General features: G+C 43.8%; 1 protein-coding gene across 1 annotated transcript in view; it reads right to left on the bottom strand.

Annotated features, from left to right (window-relative positions):
- Positions 1-20,069, bottom strand: part of LOC138666602 (zinc finger protein 250-like) — a 29,139-nt gene extending 9,070 nt beyond the window's left edge. Inside the window, exons 1-5 of the mRNA XM_069754798.1 lie at positions 18,612-20,069; positions 15,499-18,316; positions 13,935-14,114; positions 13,737-13,860; positions 13,570-13,658 (exon numbers count right to left, since the gene is read on the bottom strand). Of these exons, the coding sequence (XP_069610899.1) occupies positions 13,570-13,658; positions 13,737-13,860; positions 13,935-14,114; positions 15,499-15,780 (675 nt within the window). The 5' untranslated portion in view covers positions 15,781-18,316; positions 18,612-20,069. The remainder of the gene's footprint in view (positions 1-13,569; positions 13,659-13,736; positions 13,861-13,934; positions 14,115-15,498; positions 18,317-18,611) is intronic.
- Positions 20,070-21,041: the final 972 nt, after the last annotated feature.

Below are 21,041 nucleotides of genomic sequence, written 5' to 3'. Positions count from 1 at the left end.
CCAGCTGTGGCCCACTCAGAGCACCTTAAGTCAGAAGGGGTAGTTGAACCCAGTTGAGTAGTCGAGTCGGGATGAATAGACGAGGGTGGGGATGTGCCCATTTCCACAGGAACTAAGATTTCGGGAGCCTCAGAAGCTGCAGGAATCTGTCCTACTTCCGAATCTTCAGGCAACTCTTCGTCTTCACAATCAACAACAGGTGAAGGGGGTTTTCCGGAGCACTTTTCTGTTCTTCAATTTGGTCGGGATCTCTTGATATACTAGGACATGGCATACTACTCGAGTGGGGGCATCCACTCCTTCAGGTTGGATTTCATAGACGGGCCCTTCAGAGCTGATTCTTCGCTTTACTCAATACAGGGTCTTTTCCCACTGGTATTCCAGTTTGTCCTTTGGACGTTTGTCTCGAACCAGCACTCTGTCTCCAGCATGGAGAGCTGTCACTGTGTAGCATGTCCTACCATTGCTCATGCTAGTCACTTCTCCTCCTCTGATGGGAAGGTTTTTCTTATTACTCAAGCAATCTCGTGCTCAACCACTATGTTTGTTTATTACAGGACGTGCCCATGTAACAAAATGTATGAGGGCCTTACGACGCGTGCCCTCAAAGTTCAAAGTCAAGTGAACATGTGAGGGACATCCTGGCGGCTGCCAAAGAGGATAATGTTGAGTCTCTCAAAACAATCCCTCGACATTTTAAGCTTCATCACTCTTGTGATCCTATTGGTTTCCGGTAGGATTTGAAGGCTCAGCACTCTACAACCCCATGGCATTAAAGAAACTTTGAGTTTTGCCCCTTTCCTTTGATTTACCAGTCCCATGTATTTATTGGCATCTTCATCTTATTTTTTAATTTTTTATGTTACATTTTATATGTGTTTTTTTTTTTTTTTGTTATCCTTTTGTATGCAGCCATTCATGGAGTCTGAGTTATTCTACATTTTGCCGTTCCGGATTCATGCTCAATCGAGGAACTAATGTTTTGTTCATCATAAGAAAGGACTGCACTGTATTACTATTATCAGGAGAAACCACCAGGTGGCACTCCCCAGTGGTTTATGCTGCCCCGACAGTGAGAACCCAGAGTCTCAGACAGCCTGTGACAGCTATACTCACAGCGCCCGAGAGCTGGGCAAGGAAACACCGTAACAGCTGAGCTGGAGTGAGCAGAACGCCAGGTAGTGAATGTACTGAAAGGACCTGTGGTCACGTGACAACAGGGGGCGGGGCTTAGTGTCCTGTAGCAGGAGTATGCAGGACACTACAGGAACAAAGGGTACAGGAGAAGGGAAAGGGAGTCACCGGACACCAGGGAAAGGATGAGGCAGAGGGAGGCGCAATCCAAGACAAGCCGAGGTCAATAAACGGGAACGGAAACGCAGTACACAAGGAGCAAGGAAATAAAGAATAGTCAGGGACGTGGCAGGAGTCAGAAAACCAGAGAAGCAGATACACAGTACAGAATCAGAAGGCAAAATCACACCAGGGAACAGAACCGAGTCAGAACCATACAAGCAAGCTACAATACTGGCACAAGGCACAAGCAAACAGAGGTCAACACACTCAGCCAATAGCAAGAGTATAACTGACAGAGATTGAAGCTTCCCAGGACTATAAGAAGCTCACCCCGAACCAAAGAGAGGCCAATAACAAGCCCCAGGTGTGCAGGTCAGAGCCTGCACTGATCAACACATTAACCCCTGGCGTGCAGGTGAAACCCAGCACTGGGATCATGACAACTATATAATTTTTGGTATATTTCCTTTGCCTATTTTTTTTTTCTTTTACATGATATAATTTATTAATGGGGTTTTCTTCATACTCACATTATTTGTTCTCTTTACTCAATTTATGTATATATTACATATCTTTATATACAGTTAGGGCCATATATATTTGGACCGAGACAACATTTTCCTAATTTTGGTTATAGATATTACCACAATGAATTTTAAACAAAACAATTCAGATGCAGTTGAAGATCAGACTTTCAGCTTTCATTTGAGGGTATCCACATTCAAATTGGATGAAGGGTTTAAGAGTTTCCGCTCCTTAACATGTACCACCCTATTTTTAAAGGGACCAAAAGTAATTGGACAATTGACTCCAAGGCTATTTCATGGACAGGTGTGGGCAATACCTTCATTATGTCATTCTCAAGCAGATAAAAGGCCTGGAGTTGATTTGAGGTGTGGTGCTTGCATTTGGAAGGTTTTGCTGTGAAGTAAATATGCAGTCAAAGGAGCTCTCCATGCAGGTGAAACAAGCCATCCTTAAGCTGCGAAAACAGAAAAAACCCATCCGAGAAATTGCTACAATATTAGGAGTGGCAAAATCTACAGTTTGGTACATCCTGAGAAAGAAAGAAAGCACTGGTGAACTCATCAATGCAAAAAGACCTGAGCGCCCACGGAAGACAACAGTGGTGAATGAACGCAGAATAATCTCCATGGTGAAGAGAAACCCCTTCACAACAGCCAACCAAGTGACCAACACTCTCCAGGAGGTAGGCGTATCAATATCCCAATCTACCATAAAGAAAAAAAACTACATGAAAGTAAATACAGAGGGTTCACTGCAAGGTGCAAGCCACTCATAAGCATCAAGAATAAAAAGGCTAGACTGGACTTTGCTAAAAAAACATCTAAAAAGGCCAGCACAGTTCTGGAAAAACATTCTTTGGACAGATGAAACCAAGATCAACCTCTACCAGAATGATGGAAAGAGAAAAGTATGGCGAAGGCATGGTACAGCTCATGATCCAAAGCATACCACATCATCTGTAAAACACGGCAGAGGCAGTGTGATGGCTTGGGCATGCATGGCTGCCAGTGGCACTGGGTCACTAGTGTTTATTGATGATGTGACACAGGACAGAAGCAGCCGAATGAATTCTGAGGTATTCAGAGCCACACTGTGTGCTCTTATCCAGCCAAATGCAGCCAAACTGATTGGTCAACCTTTCATACTACAGATGAACAGTGACCCAAAACATAAAGCCAAAGCAACCCAGGAGTTTTTTTTAAAGCAAAGAAGTGGAATATTCTTGAATGGCCAAGTCAGTCACCTGATCTCAACCCAATTGAGCATGCATTTCACTTGTTAAAGACTAAACTTCAGACAGAAAGGCCCACAAACAAACAGCAACTGAAAACCACCGCAGTAAAGGCCTGGCAGAGCATCAAAAAGGAGGAAACACAGTGTCTGGTGATGTCCATGAGGTCAAGACTTCAGGCAGTCATTGCCAACAAAGGGTTTTCAACCAAGTACTAAAAATGTACATTTTACTTAAAATTATTGAATCTGTCCAATTACTTTTGGTCCCTTTAAAAATAGGGTGGCACATGTTAAGGAGCTGAAACTCCTAAACCCTTCATCCAATTTTAATGTGGATACCCTCAAACGAAAGCTGAAAGTCTGAACTTCAACTGCATCTGAATTGTTTTGTTTAAAATTCATTGTGGTAATGTCTATAACCAAAATTAGAAAAATGTTGTCTCTGTCCAAATATATATGGACCTAACTGTATGTTCATATTCTAATATTATTTGTTTCATGCACAATGTGTTTAGGAGTATTCTGTAATATTTATATACTTTTATCTATTCATATAATGGTACTTACTTTCTTCACATTTACACATTTATCATTATTGTGCTCCACACACTGCTGCTTGTCCTTTGCTTACATTTTCCCTTGTGCGTATTGCAGACACTATCGCTCCTATGCGCGTCGGCGCCCCGTTGCTTGGCATCACCGATGGTGTCTCTTTCTGGCTCTGGGCGGGCTCGCGTCATTGGTCCCGCTCACATGATCCTTTGTGGGCGTGTCTGAGTGACGTGGGCTCCCTCATCCAGTGACACCCTAAGTGTTGTTATGCTCCTGGTTGCGGCCGACTGCGCATGTGCTATAGATGGAGAGGCGTCACATCCTCTTTGGCAAGACCGTCTGGATTGGCTATTTACACATATATAAGGCCCCCAATTCTCTTTGATGCCTACCACCGGAAGAAGGCACTGCGCCGAGACGAGCGTTGGGGTGGGAGGCACCATGTTTTTCTCAGGTAAACTCCCAAGCTTTTATATGCTTTTGGTGTATGGTCTTTGCTACACATGACTTTTGATTATGGTTGCTCTGCCTCTATGTATGCTGCCTGCAATTAAAGTGGATATAATTCCTATCTACATTTACACTTGTGGGTATCCTTCTTTGCACTATGCGCTTGCACTTTTGAGCGGACCTACTGTATATATTTTCATCCATTTACTTTGCCTGTGGTTCTGTTTGCCTGTTCATTTATCGTGGTTCCACTCTTGGTCTGGTGTACTTTGTCATTTCCCTGTCATTTTTTCTGATTTTATATTATGCATTTTATTGGTCCATCAATAAAGTTTTGTACTTTTAGTATTTTGGTTCTTTTGGTGCTTCTTTTCTGTTTTTATTGTTCCTGCTTTTGCACTGAACCTTTGCTGCACACATCCTTTCACCCCTATATATACAGTGCCTTGCGAAAGTATTCGGCCCCTTGGAACTTTTCAACCTTTTCACACATATCATGCTTCAAACATAAAGATACCAAATGTAAATTTTTGATGAAGAATCAACAACAAGCGGAACACACTTGTGAAGTTGAACGAAATTTATTGGTTATTTTAAATTTTTGTGGAAAATCAAAAACTGAAAAGTGGGGCGTGCAATATTATTCGGCCTCTTTAACTTAATACTTTGTTGCGCCACCTTTTCCTGCGATTACAGCTGCATGTCGCTTGGGGTATGTCTCTATCAGTTTTGTACATCGAGAGACTGAAATTCTTGCCCATTCTTCCTTGGCAAACAACTCGAGCTCAGTGAGGTTTGATGGAGATGGTTTGTGAACAGCAGTTTTCAGCTCTTTCCACAGATTCTCGATTGGATTGAGGTCTGGACTTTGACTTGGCCATTCTAACACCTGGATACGTTTATTTGTGAACCATTCCATTGTAGATTTTCCTTTATGTTTGGGATCATTGTCTTGTTGGAAGACAAATCTCCATCCCCGCCTCATGTCTTTTGGAGACTCCAACAGGTTTTCTTCAAGAATACTCCTGTATTTGGCTCCATCCATCTTCCCATCAATTTTAACTATCTTCCCCGTCCCTGCTGAAGAAAAGCAGGCCCAAACCATGATGCTGCCACCACCATGTTTGACAGTGGGGATGGTGTGTTTAGGGTGATGAGCTGTGTTGCCTTTACGCCAAACATATCGTTTGGCATTGTTGCCAAAAAGTTTGATTTAGGTTTCATCTGACCAGAGCACCTTCTTCCACATTTGGTGTGTATCCCAGGTGGCTTGTTGCAAACTTTAAATGACACTTTTTATGGATATCTTGGAGAAATGGCTTTCTTCTTGCCACTCTTCCATAAAGGCCATATTTGTGCAGTGTACGACTGATTGTTCTCCTATGGATAGACTGTCCCACCTCAGCTGTAGATCTCTGCAGTTCATCCAGAGTGATCATGGGCCTCTTGGCTGCATCTCTGGTCAGTCTTCTCCTTGTTTGAGATGAAAGTTTAGAGGGACAGCTGGGTCTTAGTAGATTTGCAGTGGTATGATATTCCTTCCATTTCAATATGATCGCTTCCACAGCTCTATAAGGATGGGGATTGCTCTCTTTGGGATACTCCCAAAGTAGATATACAGGTATCTAGATTGACGAAAAAGACAGCCCTCCCATTCAAGGACTCATCTCAACTCAGGGACCCCATGGATCATAAAATCAAAAGCCTGCTAAGGATATCTTGGGATACCTCCACTAACCTTCTAAAAACAAGCATAGCATCAGGTCACTGTTTCACTGGCTCCATACCCTGGAGGATCACCTTACCCTGGAAACTTCTAGGGAGGTCATTCTGGATTCCCTTCCCCTTCTCTAAAAGGCGACAGGGTTCCTGGCCGATGCTTCGGTGGAATCAGTTCGGGTGGCAGCCAAATCCGCAGTCCTCTCAAACTCAGCTAGGAGGGTTTTGTGGCTGAAATCCTGGAGTGGCGACATCACATCTAAAGCGAAGCTTTGTGCTATTCCATGTCAGGGTCACTATTTGTTTGGCCCAGCCCTCGATGATATCTTAGAGAAGGCTACAGACAAAAAGAAGGCACTCCCTGAACAGAGAAATCCTAAGAAATGTTTTTTTCGTTCCTCCAGAGATCAGACTTCTCAAAGAGAATTCAAAGGGAAAGGAAAAACTGCCACGGGAGTTATCCCAAAGGGGGGAGGGAAAGAATATCCATGCCCCGCAACACCAGCAAACCCCTGACAAACAGTGACTATTCTCGGTCTGTCGCGGGTTGACTCTCGAGCTTCGTCCACCAATGGTGGACCATCTCCTCAAACCAGTGGGTGCTCCGTACCATCCAGGATGGATTAAAACTAGAGTTCGAGAGTCCTCCCCCCTCAGTGCCTAAGAGTCACCTCATTACAAAATCTCCATCCCCGGGACGCATTACTATCGGGTCTTCAGGATTTACTCAAATCAAAAAAAACTTCAGGGAAGCACAGGAAGGTGGAAGATGCCCTGAACTCCGCATCGGTTCATGTCCAAGGTCATCATGTACGCATATACTCCGACAATATGACCACAGTAGCGTACCTCCGTCACCAGGGGTGCACAAAATTCGCAAAATTAAAATCAGTGGCTGCAAGAATTTTTTCCTGGGCGGAAAAACACCTCCTGTCTATCACGGCGGTCCATCTGAAGGGATCCGTCACTATCCAAGCAGACTTCCTCAGCAGGAAGGATGTAATCTGGGGGAATGGTGCCTAGACCAGGAGGTCTTCCTCTCCCTAGTAACACGATGGGGAATCCCGGATGTGGGTTAATTCGCCAGCAGCCAGAATGCAAAAGTAGAAACATTTTTCCCTGAACACCGCGGCAGAGATGCCATTTCCCACCCCTAGAGGTTCAACCTCGCCTACGCCTTCCCATCAATCCCGATCCTGGCAAGGACACTACAGAAAATTCGATCCAATGGGGTCACTACAATTCTGATCGCCCCCATGTAGCCAGGAAGGAGTTGGTACAGCGCCCTGATGGACATGGCCCAGGAGGGTCCACTACCACTATCTCAGAAGGACGACCTCCTTCACCAGGGTCCCCTGTTACATCCTAATCTACACAGGTTGAGTACTGAAGCCAAAATACTAAGAGCAAGAGGTCTTTCTTATGAAGTAACTCAAACACTTCAGAAAAGCAGAAAACCAGCAACTAACGCCATTTATGGCAAAGTCTGGAAAAAATTCTCATCTTGGTGTTCTCCGAACACTCCAGATCCATTCCATCCAAACATTGCTCAGATCCTAGACTTCCTTCAGAAGTGCCTTGACATGGGACTTAGACCTAGTACCTTAAAGGATCAGGTCTCAGCTCTTAGTTCTTTTTTCGACCAGAACTTAGCTAGTCATCATTGGGTAAAACGCTTCATGACCTCAGCCATTAGAATCCATCCCAGAGTTCATAGTCGCACTCCCCCTTAAGATCTAAATTTTGTGCAATAATAGCTTAACCCGAGACCCATTTGAGCCTTTGTCAGAAGCTAGTCTAAGGATCCTTAGGGTACCGTCACACTATACGATTTACCTACGATCACGACCAGCGATATGACCTGGCCGTGATCGTAGGTAAATCGTAGTGTGGTCGCTGGGAGCTGTCACACAGACAGCTCTCCAGCGACCAACGATGCCGAGGTCCCTGGGTAACCAGGGTAAACATCGGGTAACTAAGCGCAGGACCGCGCTTAGTTACCCGATGTTTACCCTGGTTACAAGCGTTAAACTAAAAAAAAAAAAACAGCACATACTTACATTCTGGTGTCCGTCAGGTCCCTTGCAGTCTGCTTCCCGCACTCAGTGACTGCCGGACGTAAAGTGAAAGTGAAAGCACAGCCGCTGTGCTCTGCTTTCACTTTATGGCCGGCAGTCACAGTGCGGGAAGCAGACGGCAAGGGACCTGACGGACACCAGAATGTAAGTATGTGCTGTTTGTTTTTTTTTTAGTTTAACGCTTGTAACCAGGGTAAACATCGGGTAACTAAGCGCGGTCCTGCGCTTAGTTACCCGATGTTTACCCTGGTTACAAGCGAACGCATCGCTGGATCGCATCGCTAGATCGCTAGATCGGTGTCACACACACCGATCTAGCGATGACAGCGGGAGATCCAGCGATGAAAGAAAGTTCCATACGATCTGCTACGACGTACGATTCTCAGCAGGATCCCTGATCGCTGCTGCGTGTCAGACACAGCGATATCGTAACGATATCGCTGGAACGTCACGAATCGTACCGTCGTAGCGATCGAAATGTTATAGTGTGACGGTACCCTAACTCTTAAAACTGTCTTTTTTAGTGGCAGTTACTTCCGCTAGGCGGGTAGGAGAACTACAGGCCCTATCTATGCAGGAGTCTTACTTAACAGTAACGGCAGATAGTATTGTCCTCCGTCTAGACCCCACATTCATGCCTAAAGTAACCTCAGATTTTCAGAGGTCAGGATATAGTGTTGCCCTCATTCTGCCCAAATCCTTCCAACATGAAGAAAGAATCCTTTCACACCCTTGATGTCCAAATGGTAGTTCTCTACTACCTCCAGCAGAACGAGATTTGGAGGATTGACTGGAATTTATTCATTCAACACTCAGGAAAGAACAAGGGCAAGAAGGCGGCTAAAAACACAATCTCTAATTGGATCAAGCAAGCCATATCTCTCACATACTCATCACAGAACTTATCTTCTCCATCATCATTAAGGGCCCATTCTACACGTTCGGTATCGACATCATGGGCGGAAAGAGGAGACGCATCTACGAAGCAGATATGCAGAGCCGCCACCTGGTCTTCGGTCCATACGTTCACCAGGCACTACAAACTAGATTTTAATAGGGATTTAACATTCGGCAGACGAGTTCTGCAGGCTTCCTAAGAAATTAAGTTGTTGGTATTACTCAGATGCTGTTGTCGTGGAAGGTGACTGGAGAAAATAGAATTAGTCTTACCGGTAATTCAGTTTCTAGGAACCTTCCAAGACAGCACTAATTTCCCTCCCTATCTGATATTCTTATTGGATGATTCCTGCACTTGAGAGGTAATTATACATGCTACTGTGTCCAGAAAAAACACTGTTGGTTGCAGGAAGGAGAGGGTATTTAACCTCTTTGTGTTTCCTGTCCCCCATTAGGGCGGGGAGACATCCTCCGAGGCTGCTGTCGTGGAAGGTTCATAGAAACCGAATTACAGGTATTCTATTTTTTGTGTCGGTGACCTTTGTGGAGGGAAAGATTAAGAGACCAATGAGGGATAGTCCTCATTAAGCGGGTGCTCCATTTACGTATAACTCTATGGTTCCAATCTCCGCAGCCGGGAACAGACTTTTCTATTAGGGACTTTCTATTAGGGTGAGTTATAGTTAACACATCCTTAACCCCTTCCCGACCCATGACGCCATGTAGGCGTCATGAAAGTCGGTGCCAATCCGACCCATGACGCCTATGTGGCGTCATGGAAAGATCGCATCCCTGCAGATCGGGTGAAAGGGTTAACTCCAATTTCACCCAATCTGCAGGGACAGGGGGAGTGGTACTTTAGCCCGGGGGGGTGGCTTCACCCCCCCCCCGTGGCTACGATCTCTCTGATTGGCTGTTGAAAGTGAAACTGCCAATCAGAGCGATTTGTAATATTTCACCTAAAAAACTGGTGAAATATTACAATCCAGCCATGGCCGATGCTGCAATATCATCGGCCATGGCTGGAAACACTGGTGTACCCCCCCCTCCCCCCACCGATCTCCTCCCCGGTCCACCGTTCTGTGGTCCGCTCCCCTCCGCCATCCTCCTGCCCGCTCCCCCCGTGCTCGGATGCCACCCCCTGTCCTCCGATCCACCCCGCATGCTCAGATCTCCCCCCCTTATACTTACCGGGCCTCCCGATGTCCGTCCGTCTTCTCCCTGGGCGCCGCCATCTTCCAAAATGGGTTGTGGTTAGGGGTGTGTTGGGGTTAGGGTTGTGATTAGGGTTATGGCTACAGTTGGGATAAGGGTTAGGGGTGTGTTGGGGTTAGTGTTGAAGTTAGAATTGAGGGGTTTCCACTGTTTAGGCACATCAGGGGGTCTCCAAACGCAACATGGCGCCACCATTGATTCCAGCCAATCTTGCGTTCAAAAAGTCAAATGGTGCTCCCTCCCTTCCGAGCCCCGACGTGCGCCCAAACAGTGGTTTACCCCCACGAATGGGGTACCAGCGTACTCAGGATAAACTGGGCAACAACTTTTGGGGTCTAATTTCTCCTGTTACCCTTGCGAAAATAAAAAATTGCTTGCTAAAACATAATTTTTGAGGAAAGAAAAATGATTTTTTATTTTCACGGCTCTGCGTTATAAACTTCTATGAAGCACTTGGGGGTTTAAAGTGGTCACCGCACATCTAGATTAGTTCCATGGGAGGTCTAGTTTCCAAAATGGGGTCACATGTGGGGGAGTTCTAATGTTTAGGCACACAGGGCCTCTCCAAACGCGACATGGTGTCCGTTAACGATTGGAGCTAATTTTTCATTCAAAAAGTCAAATGGCACTCCTTCCCTTCCGAGCCCTGTCGCGTGCCCAAACAGTGGTTTACCCCCACATGTGAGGTATTAGTGTACTCAGGAGAAATTGCCCAATAAATTTTAGGATCCATTTTATCCTGCTGCCCATGTGGAAATGAACACATTGAGGCTAAATGAAATTTTTTGTGAAAAAAAAGTACTTTTTCATTTTTTCGGATCAATTTGTGAAGCACCTGGGGGTTCAAAGTGTTCACTATGCATCTAGATTAGTTCCATGGGAGGTCTAGTTTCCAAAATGGGGTCACATGTGGGGGAGCTCCAATGTTTAGGCACACAGGGGCTCTCCAAACGCGACATGGTGTCCGCTAACGATTGGAGGTAATTTTTCATTCAAAAGTCAAATGGCGCTCCTTCCCTTCCGAGCCTTGCCGTGTACACAAACAGTGGTTTGTGACAACATATGAGGTATCGGTGTACTCAGGAGCAATTGTCCAACACATTTTAGGATCCATTTTATCCTGTTGCCCATGTGAAAATGCAAAAATTGAGGCTAAAATAAATTTTTTGTGAAAAAAAAGTACTTTTTCATTTTTACGGATCAATTTGTGAAGCACCTGTGGGTTCAAAGTGCTCACTATCCATCTAGATAAGCTCCTTGGGGGTCTAGTTTCCAAAATGGGGTCACTTGTGGGGAAGCTCCAATGTTTAGGCACACAGGGGCTCTCCAAACGCGACATGGTGTCCGCTAAAGATTGGAGCCAAATTTTCATTGAAAAAGTCAAATGGCGATCCTTCCCTTCACAGCCCTGTCGTGCACCCAGACAGTGGTTCCCCCCACATATGAGCTATCGGCGTACTCAGGACAAATTGTACAATAACTTTTGGGGTCCAGTTTCTCCTTTTACCCTTGGGAAAATAAAAACTTGTTGCTAAAACATCAAGTTAAATGTTCATTTTTTTCTTTCCATGTTGCTTCTGCTGCAGTGAAGTACCTGAAGGGTTAATAAACTTCTTGAATGTGGTTTTGAGTACCTTGAGGGGTGCAGTTTTTAGGATGGTGTCACTTTTGGGTATTTTCAGTTATACAGACCCCTCAAACTGACTTCATATGTGAGGTGGTCCCTAAAAAAAATGGTTTTGTAAATTTCGTTGTAAAAATGAGAAATCGCTGGTTAAATTTTAACCCTTATAACTTCCTAGCAAAAAAAATGTTGTTTCCAAAATTGTGCTGATGTAAAGTAGACATGTGGGAAATGTTATTTATTAACTATTTTGTGTCACATAACGCTCTGGTTTAACAGAATAAAAATTAAAAATGTGAAAATAGCAAAATTTTCAACATTTTAGCCAAATTTCCATTTTTTTCACAAATAAACGCAAAAATTATTGACCTAAATTTACCACTAACATGAAGCCCAATGTGTCACGAAAAAACAATCTCAGAACCGTTAGGATCCGTTGAAGCGTTCCCGAGTTATTACCTCATAAAGGGACACTGGTCAGAATTGCAAAAAACGGCCAGGTCATTAAGGTCAAAATAGGCTGGGTCATGAAGGGGTTAATATCTTCCCCTCTCCTCCCTGACTTAAATTTAAGGACAAATTCTTTGGTTACTGACCGTTTCTTCTTACTAACACTGCGGTGATTTTTGGATCTCTAGATACCTTCCTCATATTGTTGGCATTTTGAACTTTGGCTGCTTTAATACATTTACCCACCCCTGTTGCTTCTATATACATGTTGAACTGCTCATTTGGCCCAAACTTATCTAATTAGGTTTGGAAATAGGTGGTATTTTTTTTGGAGTACTAGGTTGCCTCATTTGGTATGGTACTTTATTTTGCCACAAGTTGAGAACGGTCTTCTAGGGTCATCAGGGAGAACCGCCGCTTAGCATGAGCATGGGCGTCATTTTGTGTTCAAGTTAGGGTGCCAACCTCTGCTGATAGGCAGGATTTAATCAGGGGATAATAAGGTGAACCAGGTACACCCAGTATAAATGCATGAAAATTAAGGTATCCAGCTCAGGAAATAAAATCAAAAGTCTTTATTTGGACAAATCTAAAAAGTAAGCTCCTTGACAAACCAGTGCATACTGGAGGAAGGAATGTCTTGAATAACTGGACGTGTTTCAAACACATATAGGGCTCTTAGTCCTCAGTTTCACATAAACCCCATCTTTATAGTATTAGTCAGCTGTGGGTCAGCTAATTTTTAGCTGCTTGGTTAGGCATTATATGTTTTTTGATGGTCGTTTATAACTACTCTAATAAAAGCAAATTTTTAATGGTATTAGTCGTTTACACAGTGCTTGCCTTATACACAATGTTGCAAAGTTCATGGCCCTCAAGAGTTAATAATAATAATCCTCTACCATTGCTGGCCAGGCTCCCCGCCAGTCTCCATGCATCTTCTACTGGATGGAGCAATCACATAACCAAATAAAAAGAACTGATTGTACAGAGATCGACCCAACATTTTTCTTTGTGGAAAAACGGTATTTCAAATTTAGCCTGTGAAATGTTGTGGCTAAAATGCGTTAAAAAAAAGTTAAAAAGTGTGGGGTTTTTTGCTCAAGCACTAAATCTTTCAGTCAGTAAAAATGCACATCAAAAAGCTCTGAGTGAAGAAACCCTCAAAATCTGAAACATTTAAAATTCTGCAGGGAGAAGAATCTGTGACTTCTCTACATTTAGTGATTACTACTCACCTGGGCAGTTATCTGTAGGAATCTCCTCTTTACACCACTCATCATCCCTCACATATGTCTCTGTAGTATCAATATGGGTCAGATCTTTACCCTGAAACAAATATTGTAAAAGTCACAGACAGGATGGAGAAGTCACATCTATGATCAGCTCTAATCCTGCCACTCCACCATTCTCATTACACAAGTATAAAACATATAATACTGGTGGATACAACAACACTCAGCACAAGACCTTCACAGCCATCTACACATCATAGGGGAGATCTCAAGACACCTTCTCTCCATGTACCTGATAATCATTGGGATTTTTTTGTTTACAGTCCTGTAGAAGAAGAGGACGGGGACATCTCTCTGATGTTGTCCTTTTACTGGATAGAACTGGAGGAAACAAATACAGGGGCTCAATTCATTCTTTACATACAGATATAGGTCATGTGATTTAGTCCTGAATATTACCTGGTGATGTGAGGGGCTGGGGAACCGCCATCATGATGTCCTTGTACAGATCTTTGTGTCCTTCTAAATAGTCCCACTCCTCCGTGGAGAAATAGATGGCGAAATCCTGACACCTGATAGGAACCTGACACATACAATTATACTGTCACCCCCCTGATCCCTTCATAGCGTTAGTCTATAATGTCCCAGCAGTGTCACCTCTCCAGTCAGCAGCTCAATCATCTTGTTGGTGAGTTCTAGGATCTTCTGGTCACTGATGTCTTCATGTATCAGGGGGTGAGATGGAGGCCCTGTGATTTGACTCAGGGGTCTTCCCCATCCCTCAGACATAGGGGCCTGGCAGCGCTCACTAGAGATCTTCTTCACTACTGTGTAATGCTGGTTATGGAGTGACATATTATTAAATCTCACTACAGACATTTCCAGAGTCCTCACCTCTCCAGTTACATCTATCTGTTATCCCCATAGATACAGTGCCTTGCGAAAGTATTCAGCCCCATGGAACTTTTCAACCTTTTCCCATATATCATGCTTCAAACATAAGTATAAATTTTTGGTGAAGAACCAACAACAAGTGGAACACAATTGTGACGTTGAACGAAATGTATTGGTTATTTTACATTTTTGTGGAAATTCAAAAAATGAAAAGTGGGGCGTGCAATATTATTTGGCCCCTTTACTTTCAGTGCAGCAAACTCACTCCAGAAGTTCATTGTGGATCTCTGAATGATCCAATGTTGTCCTAAATGCTGATGATAAATATATTCCACCTGTGTGTAGTCAAGTCTCCGTATAAATGCACCTGCTCTGTGATAGACTTAGTGTTCTGTTTGAAGCACAGAGAGCATCATGAAGACCAAGGAACACAACAGGCAGGTCCGTGATACTGTTGTGGAGAAGTTTAAAGCCGGATTTGGATACAAAATGATTTCCAAAACTTTAAACATCCCAAGTAGCACTGTGCAAGCGATCATATTGAAATGGAAGGAGTATCATACCACTGCAAATCTACCAAGACCCGGCCGTCCCTCTAAACTTTCATCTCAAACATGGAGAAGAATGATCAGAGATGCAGCCAAGAGGCCCATGATCACTCTGGATGAACTGCAGAGATCTACAACTGAGGTGGGACAGTGTGTCGATAGGACAACAATCAGTCGTACACTGCACAAATATGGCCTTTATGGAAGAGTGGCAAGAAGAAAGCCATTTCTCAATGAAATCTATAAAAAGTGCCGTTTAAAGTTTGCAACAAGCCACCTGGGAGACACACCAAACATGTGGAAGAAGGTCAAAGTCCCGACCTCAATCCAATCAAGAATCTGTGGAAAGAGCTGAAAACTGCTGTTCACAAACGATCTCCATCAAACCTCACTGAGCTCGAGTTGTTTGCCAAGGAAGAATGGGCAAGAATTTCAGTCTCTCGATGTACAAAACTGATAGAGACATACCCCAAGCGACTTGGAGCTGTAATCGCAGCATAAGGTGGCGAAACAAAGTATTAAGTTAAAGGGGCCGAATAATATTGCACGCCCCACTTTTCAGTTTTTGATTTTCCACAAAAATTTTAAATAACCAATAAATTTCGTTCAACTTCACAATTGTGTTTTAATTATTGTTGATTCTTCACCAAAAATTTACATTTGGTATCTTTATGTTTGAAGCATGATATGTGGGAAAAGGTTGAAAAGTTCCAGGGGGTCGAATACTTTCACAAGGCACTGTAAGAATGATGTAATGTAACGTCATCAGAATCTCTCACCTCTCCAGTAAGCCGGAAGAGGATCTCTATGGTTAGGTCTAATATCCTCTCCGCCATCTTGTTTCTGTCTTTATCCATCCTTGAAGGGTCAATCAGGAAAATTCTGTTATATCGAAGAACTCTACTGAGAAAATCCAATATTGTAGGGGCCTTAATGTGAAGAAGATGTAACATCATAAAAATCCCATGTAAAAATACAATTACTGGAGATAATAAGAGAAACTTGTAATGAGGTGTATAAAGTAGATGTTCTATTCTGTTTTTTCTTAAAGACATGAACATGACGTGAATGGCTTTAGGCCAAGTTCACGCATATGTACGCAGCGGTTTTTATCTGCATGCTTACGCATGACGTCAAACAAAAACTGTGCAAATGCACGCGTTTTTGCATTTGTTTGCGTTTATGCACATGCGTACGTTATTTCCCAATGGGCGCGGCTTATGGGTTTTCTATATATAGAGACACTGCACAGCTGAAATCCGCTTCTTTGTATGTTGGATGCTGCTGCAAGATGGATAGAGTGGAGAGCTTCATTCTGAATTTATCATTGAAATTGGCTTCTTCTTTTGCTGTGGCTTGTGGGGAAGAAAGGAGAAGAGAAAGACGGAGAAGACATCGTCGTCGCTATTGGCAACATCCCATTGTTGAACTTCGACAGAACCGTGGAGCCTACCACTCATTGTACACAGAGCTTCGTGAAAATCCGGAGAAGTTTTTTGACTACATCAGGATGTCGGAACAGAGCTTCGATGACTTGCTGCAAAGTGTCCGAGGATCCATCAGCAGGCAGGACACCCAACTACGTAGAGCAATTCCTGCTGACAAACGTCTGTTGGTGACCATAAGGTACATAATTTTGAACAACAAACACTTGTCGTTACTATTATTGTTAGAAAAGCCATGTACTGATTTATTTGTTCCTTTGTCTGTTCCGCAGTTTCCTGGCTACAGGAGAGACCTTAAGATCTCTACATTTTCAGTTTTGGAATGGACTGTCCACCCTTTCTGGGATTGTTGGAGACACCTGCCGTGCGTTGTGTGACGTTCTGCATGCAGAATTCATCCCCAAACCCACAGCTGAATTGTGGCTGCAAAATGCAATGAAGTTTGTAATTTTCCTAACTGTGTGGGGGCTGTGGACAGCAAACACATTTGGATTCTGAAAACTGCAGGAAGTGGATCAGAGTACTTCAATTATAAAAAATACTTTTCATTTGTTCTCATGGCAATTGCAGATTGAGTTTGTCGATTTGTCGCCATTAACGTTGGCTCATTTGGATGAGGAAATGACTCACAGACTTTCAAAAACTCGGACATGGGTCAACGATTATATGGGAATGATTTTAATTTTCCACCGCCACAACCTCTTCCTAACACTGAAGGAGAGCCAATGCCGTGTTATTGTTGGGGATGAGGCCTTTCAAATGTGTGCCAACCTAACAACCTAATAAAACCATACTCAAGCCAGGATTTGAGTCACACAAAAATGATTTTAAACTACCGACTGACAAGGGCATGAAGAACTGTGGAGTGTGCATTCGGTTTGCTTGCATCTAAATGGCACATTTTGGGAACAGCCCTCAGTCTAAAAAGAGAGACAATTGAGGAGGTTGTGAAAGCATGCGTTGTTCTGCATAACTATATCCTGTCAAAAGAGCAACCCCGCTTTGAACTTGAGGAAACTGTTAATACCACATTGCAGGATTACCAACATCACCCTCTGAGGACTATAGTAGAAGTTGCCCAAAGGAGGGATAAATTTGCAGCCTATTTTGTTTCTGATATTGGACGTGTGGCATGGCAAGATGAAGTGGTTTAACGTGTAAATAAAACGTACCTGTAATGTTATGTACCTGTAATGGTTTCTGACTCTAATATTAACACCTTGAATGTAACTTGTATAATAAACACCTTAACTGTTACACCCGTTCATATTTCACTCAACAATACACACATAGTTAAATAGTAAAGAAAACACAGTGAGACCGGTATAGTGAATCAAAAAATTTTTACTAACAAAAATAAAAAAATTACATTTTTTTTTTAAAAAAAGGAAAAAAGTATTACTGATTATTTACTTTCGGGGTCTGTGGGAGGGAGTAACATGGTGGACCAGGGGGGTGTCAGGCTGTGTTGGTAGGTTAGGAATGGTTGGAAAGTTGTGACAGGGGAAGTGGAAGACAATTGGAGGATTGGGTCAGACACATTGGGGGAAGAGGACACATTAGAGTGCAAAACAAGTTGGAAAGGATTGACACATTGGATGGGAAAGAACCAAGGGAAGGTGTGGACAGACTAGAAAAAAAAAGACATATTAGGAGGTGAGGGTTGAGTGTGTGTGTATTTTTTCCATTTTTTCTCCTCCGGGACTTTGGCTTTCCTGCTTTTTTTTTCCCTGGTCCTGTGTTGGTGTAGTAGAAGTGTGGGCTTCTGCATTCGGCTTGATGGTGGAACAGGACGGCTGGGCTGCTGCACTCGGCTGAATGGTGGTGGATGTGGATGTCTGGGCTGCAGCACTTGGCTGCGTGGTGGTGGATGCGGATGGCTGGGCTGCTGCACTCGCCTGCATGGTGAAGCTGGGTATTCTTGGAAATGTCGTAATGTCCAGCGGTGGTGGTGGTAGATAAGTCCCTTGGCGAGTCGGTGCTGGCAGATTCTGCCACAGCTGCTGTCCTGGAGCTTGTTGCCCTGTAGGGAATGAACTTTGTGCGTGCTGCTGATTTCAGGACCGCTACATAGCCTCGGTATAAGCATCCTGACAGGCCTTCATCACAAACAGCTAGAGATCAGGACTAAGGTTTTCTGTCACGCCAGGTTCTATAGTGGAAAAATAATGTTGCGCCATCTATTAAGGTCTCCTTCCAGGCAGTAAAGGCGCCTGTAGACTTTCTGGAAAAGTGTGTTCACATGAGTAAACCCACTCTCCATTCTATACATAACCGTCTTCAACCCAGCCTGGAAGACCGAGCTTAATTGAATAAACTCGGGCATGACTGACCTCTCCCAGGCCCTCTGCCGCTGGCGAGCAGACCCAAGTAAAGTAGTGGCAGAGGGCTGGGAGAGGGGAAAACCAGAAGGACTGACTTCCTATTCCCCAGCCCGTGAAGCCTACCTGGCTGATCCATCGTTGCTGAATGATTGGGATGGTTTCGGTTCATTGCCTGGTCGATGAGGGGCCGCTCCAACAGAGGATGATCCAGGTTCTACAGTGCTGCTCCAGGTTCTGTGTGGAAATGAAATAAAAAAACATTATGAAAAAAAAAAAAAATAATAGTAAACGACAACACAAAAGATACTCACGTTCGCTGAGCAACCGCAGGCTTCAGAAAAGCTGAACCGGCTGGTTATGGTACTTGTATTTTCAGATTTTTCGAGCTGCACCACCTCAAACCCGAATCTCCTCTCTCATGTCCTTATTGAAGGGATCCTTCATCGATCGACAACGAACTTTTACTCTCTTCTCTGTGAAGGGGAAAGAAAAAAAAATTTGTTAAAAGAAAGCAAAATTTACAGAAAAACAGATGGGTCCAAAATTGCATTACCAAAATCTTTTCTGACTTTTGGCGTCGCATGATCCCAATCATCCAGCAGCAATCTGGACACTTCTTCCCAGAGTCGTCGGATCAAGACTGAGTCGGAATGATTCCGATCATGGGGGTCCCACATTGCTGCTCAGTCTTGCACAGCTTGAATAAGTAACTCATTATCTATGTCACATTGTGGAACCCATAGATGAAATACAAAAAAAGAATTTTTTACTAAAAATGAAAAATTCAATTACAACTCTGATAAAGGATACTTACACCTTCCTCTTCAGCATCTTAAGGCCGACGACCCTGGGAAGAATCATTTCCACTTGACTGCTCCTGCTCTTCCTCACTGGATGGAACCTGCAAAGAAAATACATGATTTAACACAGGTATAGTATTGCTAGTCAATACATACCATTCAGTATATCCAATGTGATTACATAATCTGTGTCATGTCCAGTCTGGGAAGCCTCACTGGAGGACATCTTGGAATCGCAGGCAGCAGTCAAGTAAAACACTAAAGAAAATAAAAAAATTAACATGTTTTAGAACACACACAATGTAGGCCAAAAAAAAAGGGACTCATACTTACATTACAGGCAGTTGTCCAACCACACAGCAGGCAGGCACCACACAACAGGAACCGCAGCACAGCACCAGGACAGACTAAAGAACAGCACCAGGACAGCAGCACCGGCACCAAGACAGCAGCACCGGCACCAAGACAGCAGCACTGGGACCAAGACAGCAGCACCGAGACCAAGACAGCAGCACCTAATCTACAAGGAATGGAAAAAAAAATCTGTACAGAGTGCAAAGAGAGAAAAACATTTTCATAGCTTCTATACTTACATAGACGGTAGCACTGGGACCAAGGCCGGGGTCACAATTGCGAGAAACTTGGGACCGGAGTGTGTGGCTGCATGTATTTCTATGCAGCTGAATGCTCCGGTCCAAGTGCCAGCGGCAGTGACGGGTACTGAAGCCTAAGGGTACCGTCACACTATACGATTTACCTACGATCACGACCAGCGATATGACCTGGCCATGATCGTAGGTAAATCGTAGTGTGGTCGCTGGGGAGCTGTCACACAGACCGCTCTCCAGCGACCAAGATGCCGAGGTCCCTGGGTAACCAGGGTAAACATCGGGTAACTAAGTGCAGGACCGCGCTTAGTTACCCGATGTTTACCCTGGTTACAAGCGTTAAACTAAAAAAAAACAAACAGCACATACTTACATTCTGGTGTCCGTCAGGTCCCTTGCAGTCTCTGCTTCCCGCACTGTGACTGCCGGCCGTAAAGTGAAAGTGAAAGCACAGCCGCTGTGCTCTGCTTTCACTTTACGGCCGGCAGTCACAGTGCGGGAAGCAGACTGCAAGGGACCTGACGGACACCAGAATGTAAGTATGTGCTGTTTGTTTTTTTTTAGTTTAACGCTTGTAACCAGGGTAAACATCGGGTAACTAAGCGCGGTCCTGCGCTTAGTTACCCGATGTTTACCCTGGTTACAAGCGAACGCATCGCTGGATCGCATCGCTAGATCACTAGATCGGTGTCACACACACCGATCTAGCGATGACAGCGGGAGATCCAGCGATGAAAGAAAGTTCTAAACGATCTGCTACGACGTACGATTCTCAGCAGGATCCCTGATCGCTGCTGCGTGTCAGACACAGCGATATCGTAACGATATCGCTGGAACGTCACGAATCGTACCGTCGTAGCGATCGAAATGTTATAGTGTGACGGTACCCTAACACAGAGTGTGTGTGTGTGTGTGTGTATTTAACTCTTTATGTACCATTTTATTATGTTTATTACTAAACATCGAGCTTGGTATTATCTATCTATCGAGATATCTATCTATCTATCTATAAATTATCTATGTACCTGTGTGTGTAAATATTATTTTTCAATGGAGTATGTAAAAGAAGAGGTTGGACAAAAATTACATCACAATTATTTATTTATTTTTTATTTTTTGCTAAATAATATATCTTTATTTAGCTT

The sequence above is a fragment of the Ranitomeya imitator genome, chromosome 2 (assembly GCF_032444005.1).
Source record: "Ranitomeya imitator isolate aRanImi1 chromosome 2, aRanImi1.pri, whole genome shotgun sequence".
Taxonomy (NCBI): domain Eukaryota; kingdom Metazoa; phylum Chordata; class Amphibia; order Anura; family Dendrobatidae; genus Ranitomeya; species Ranitomeya imitator.
Note: the sequence above shows the minus strand (reverse complement) of the source record. Positions and strands in the feature narration are given on the sequence as shown.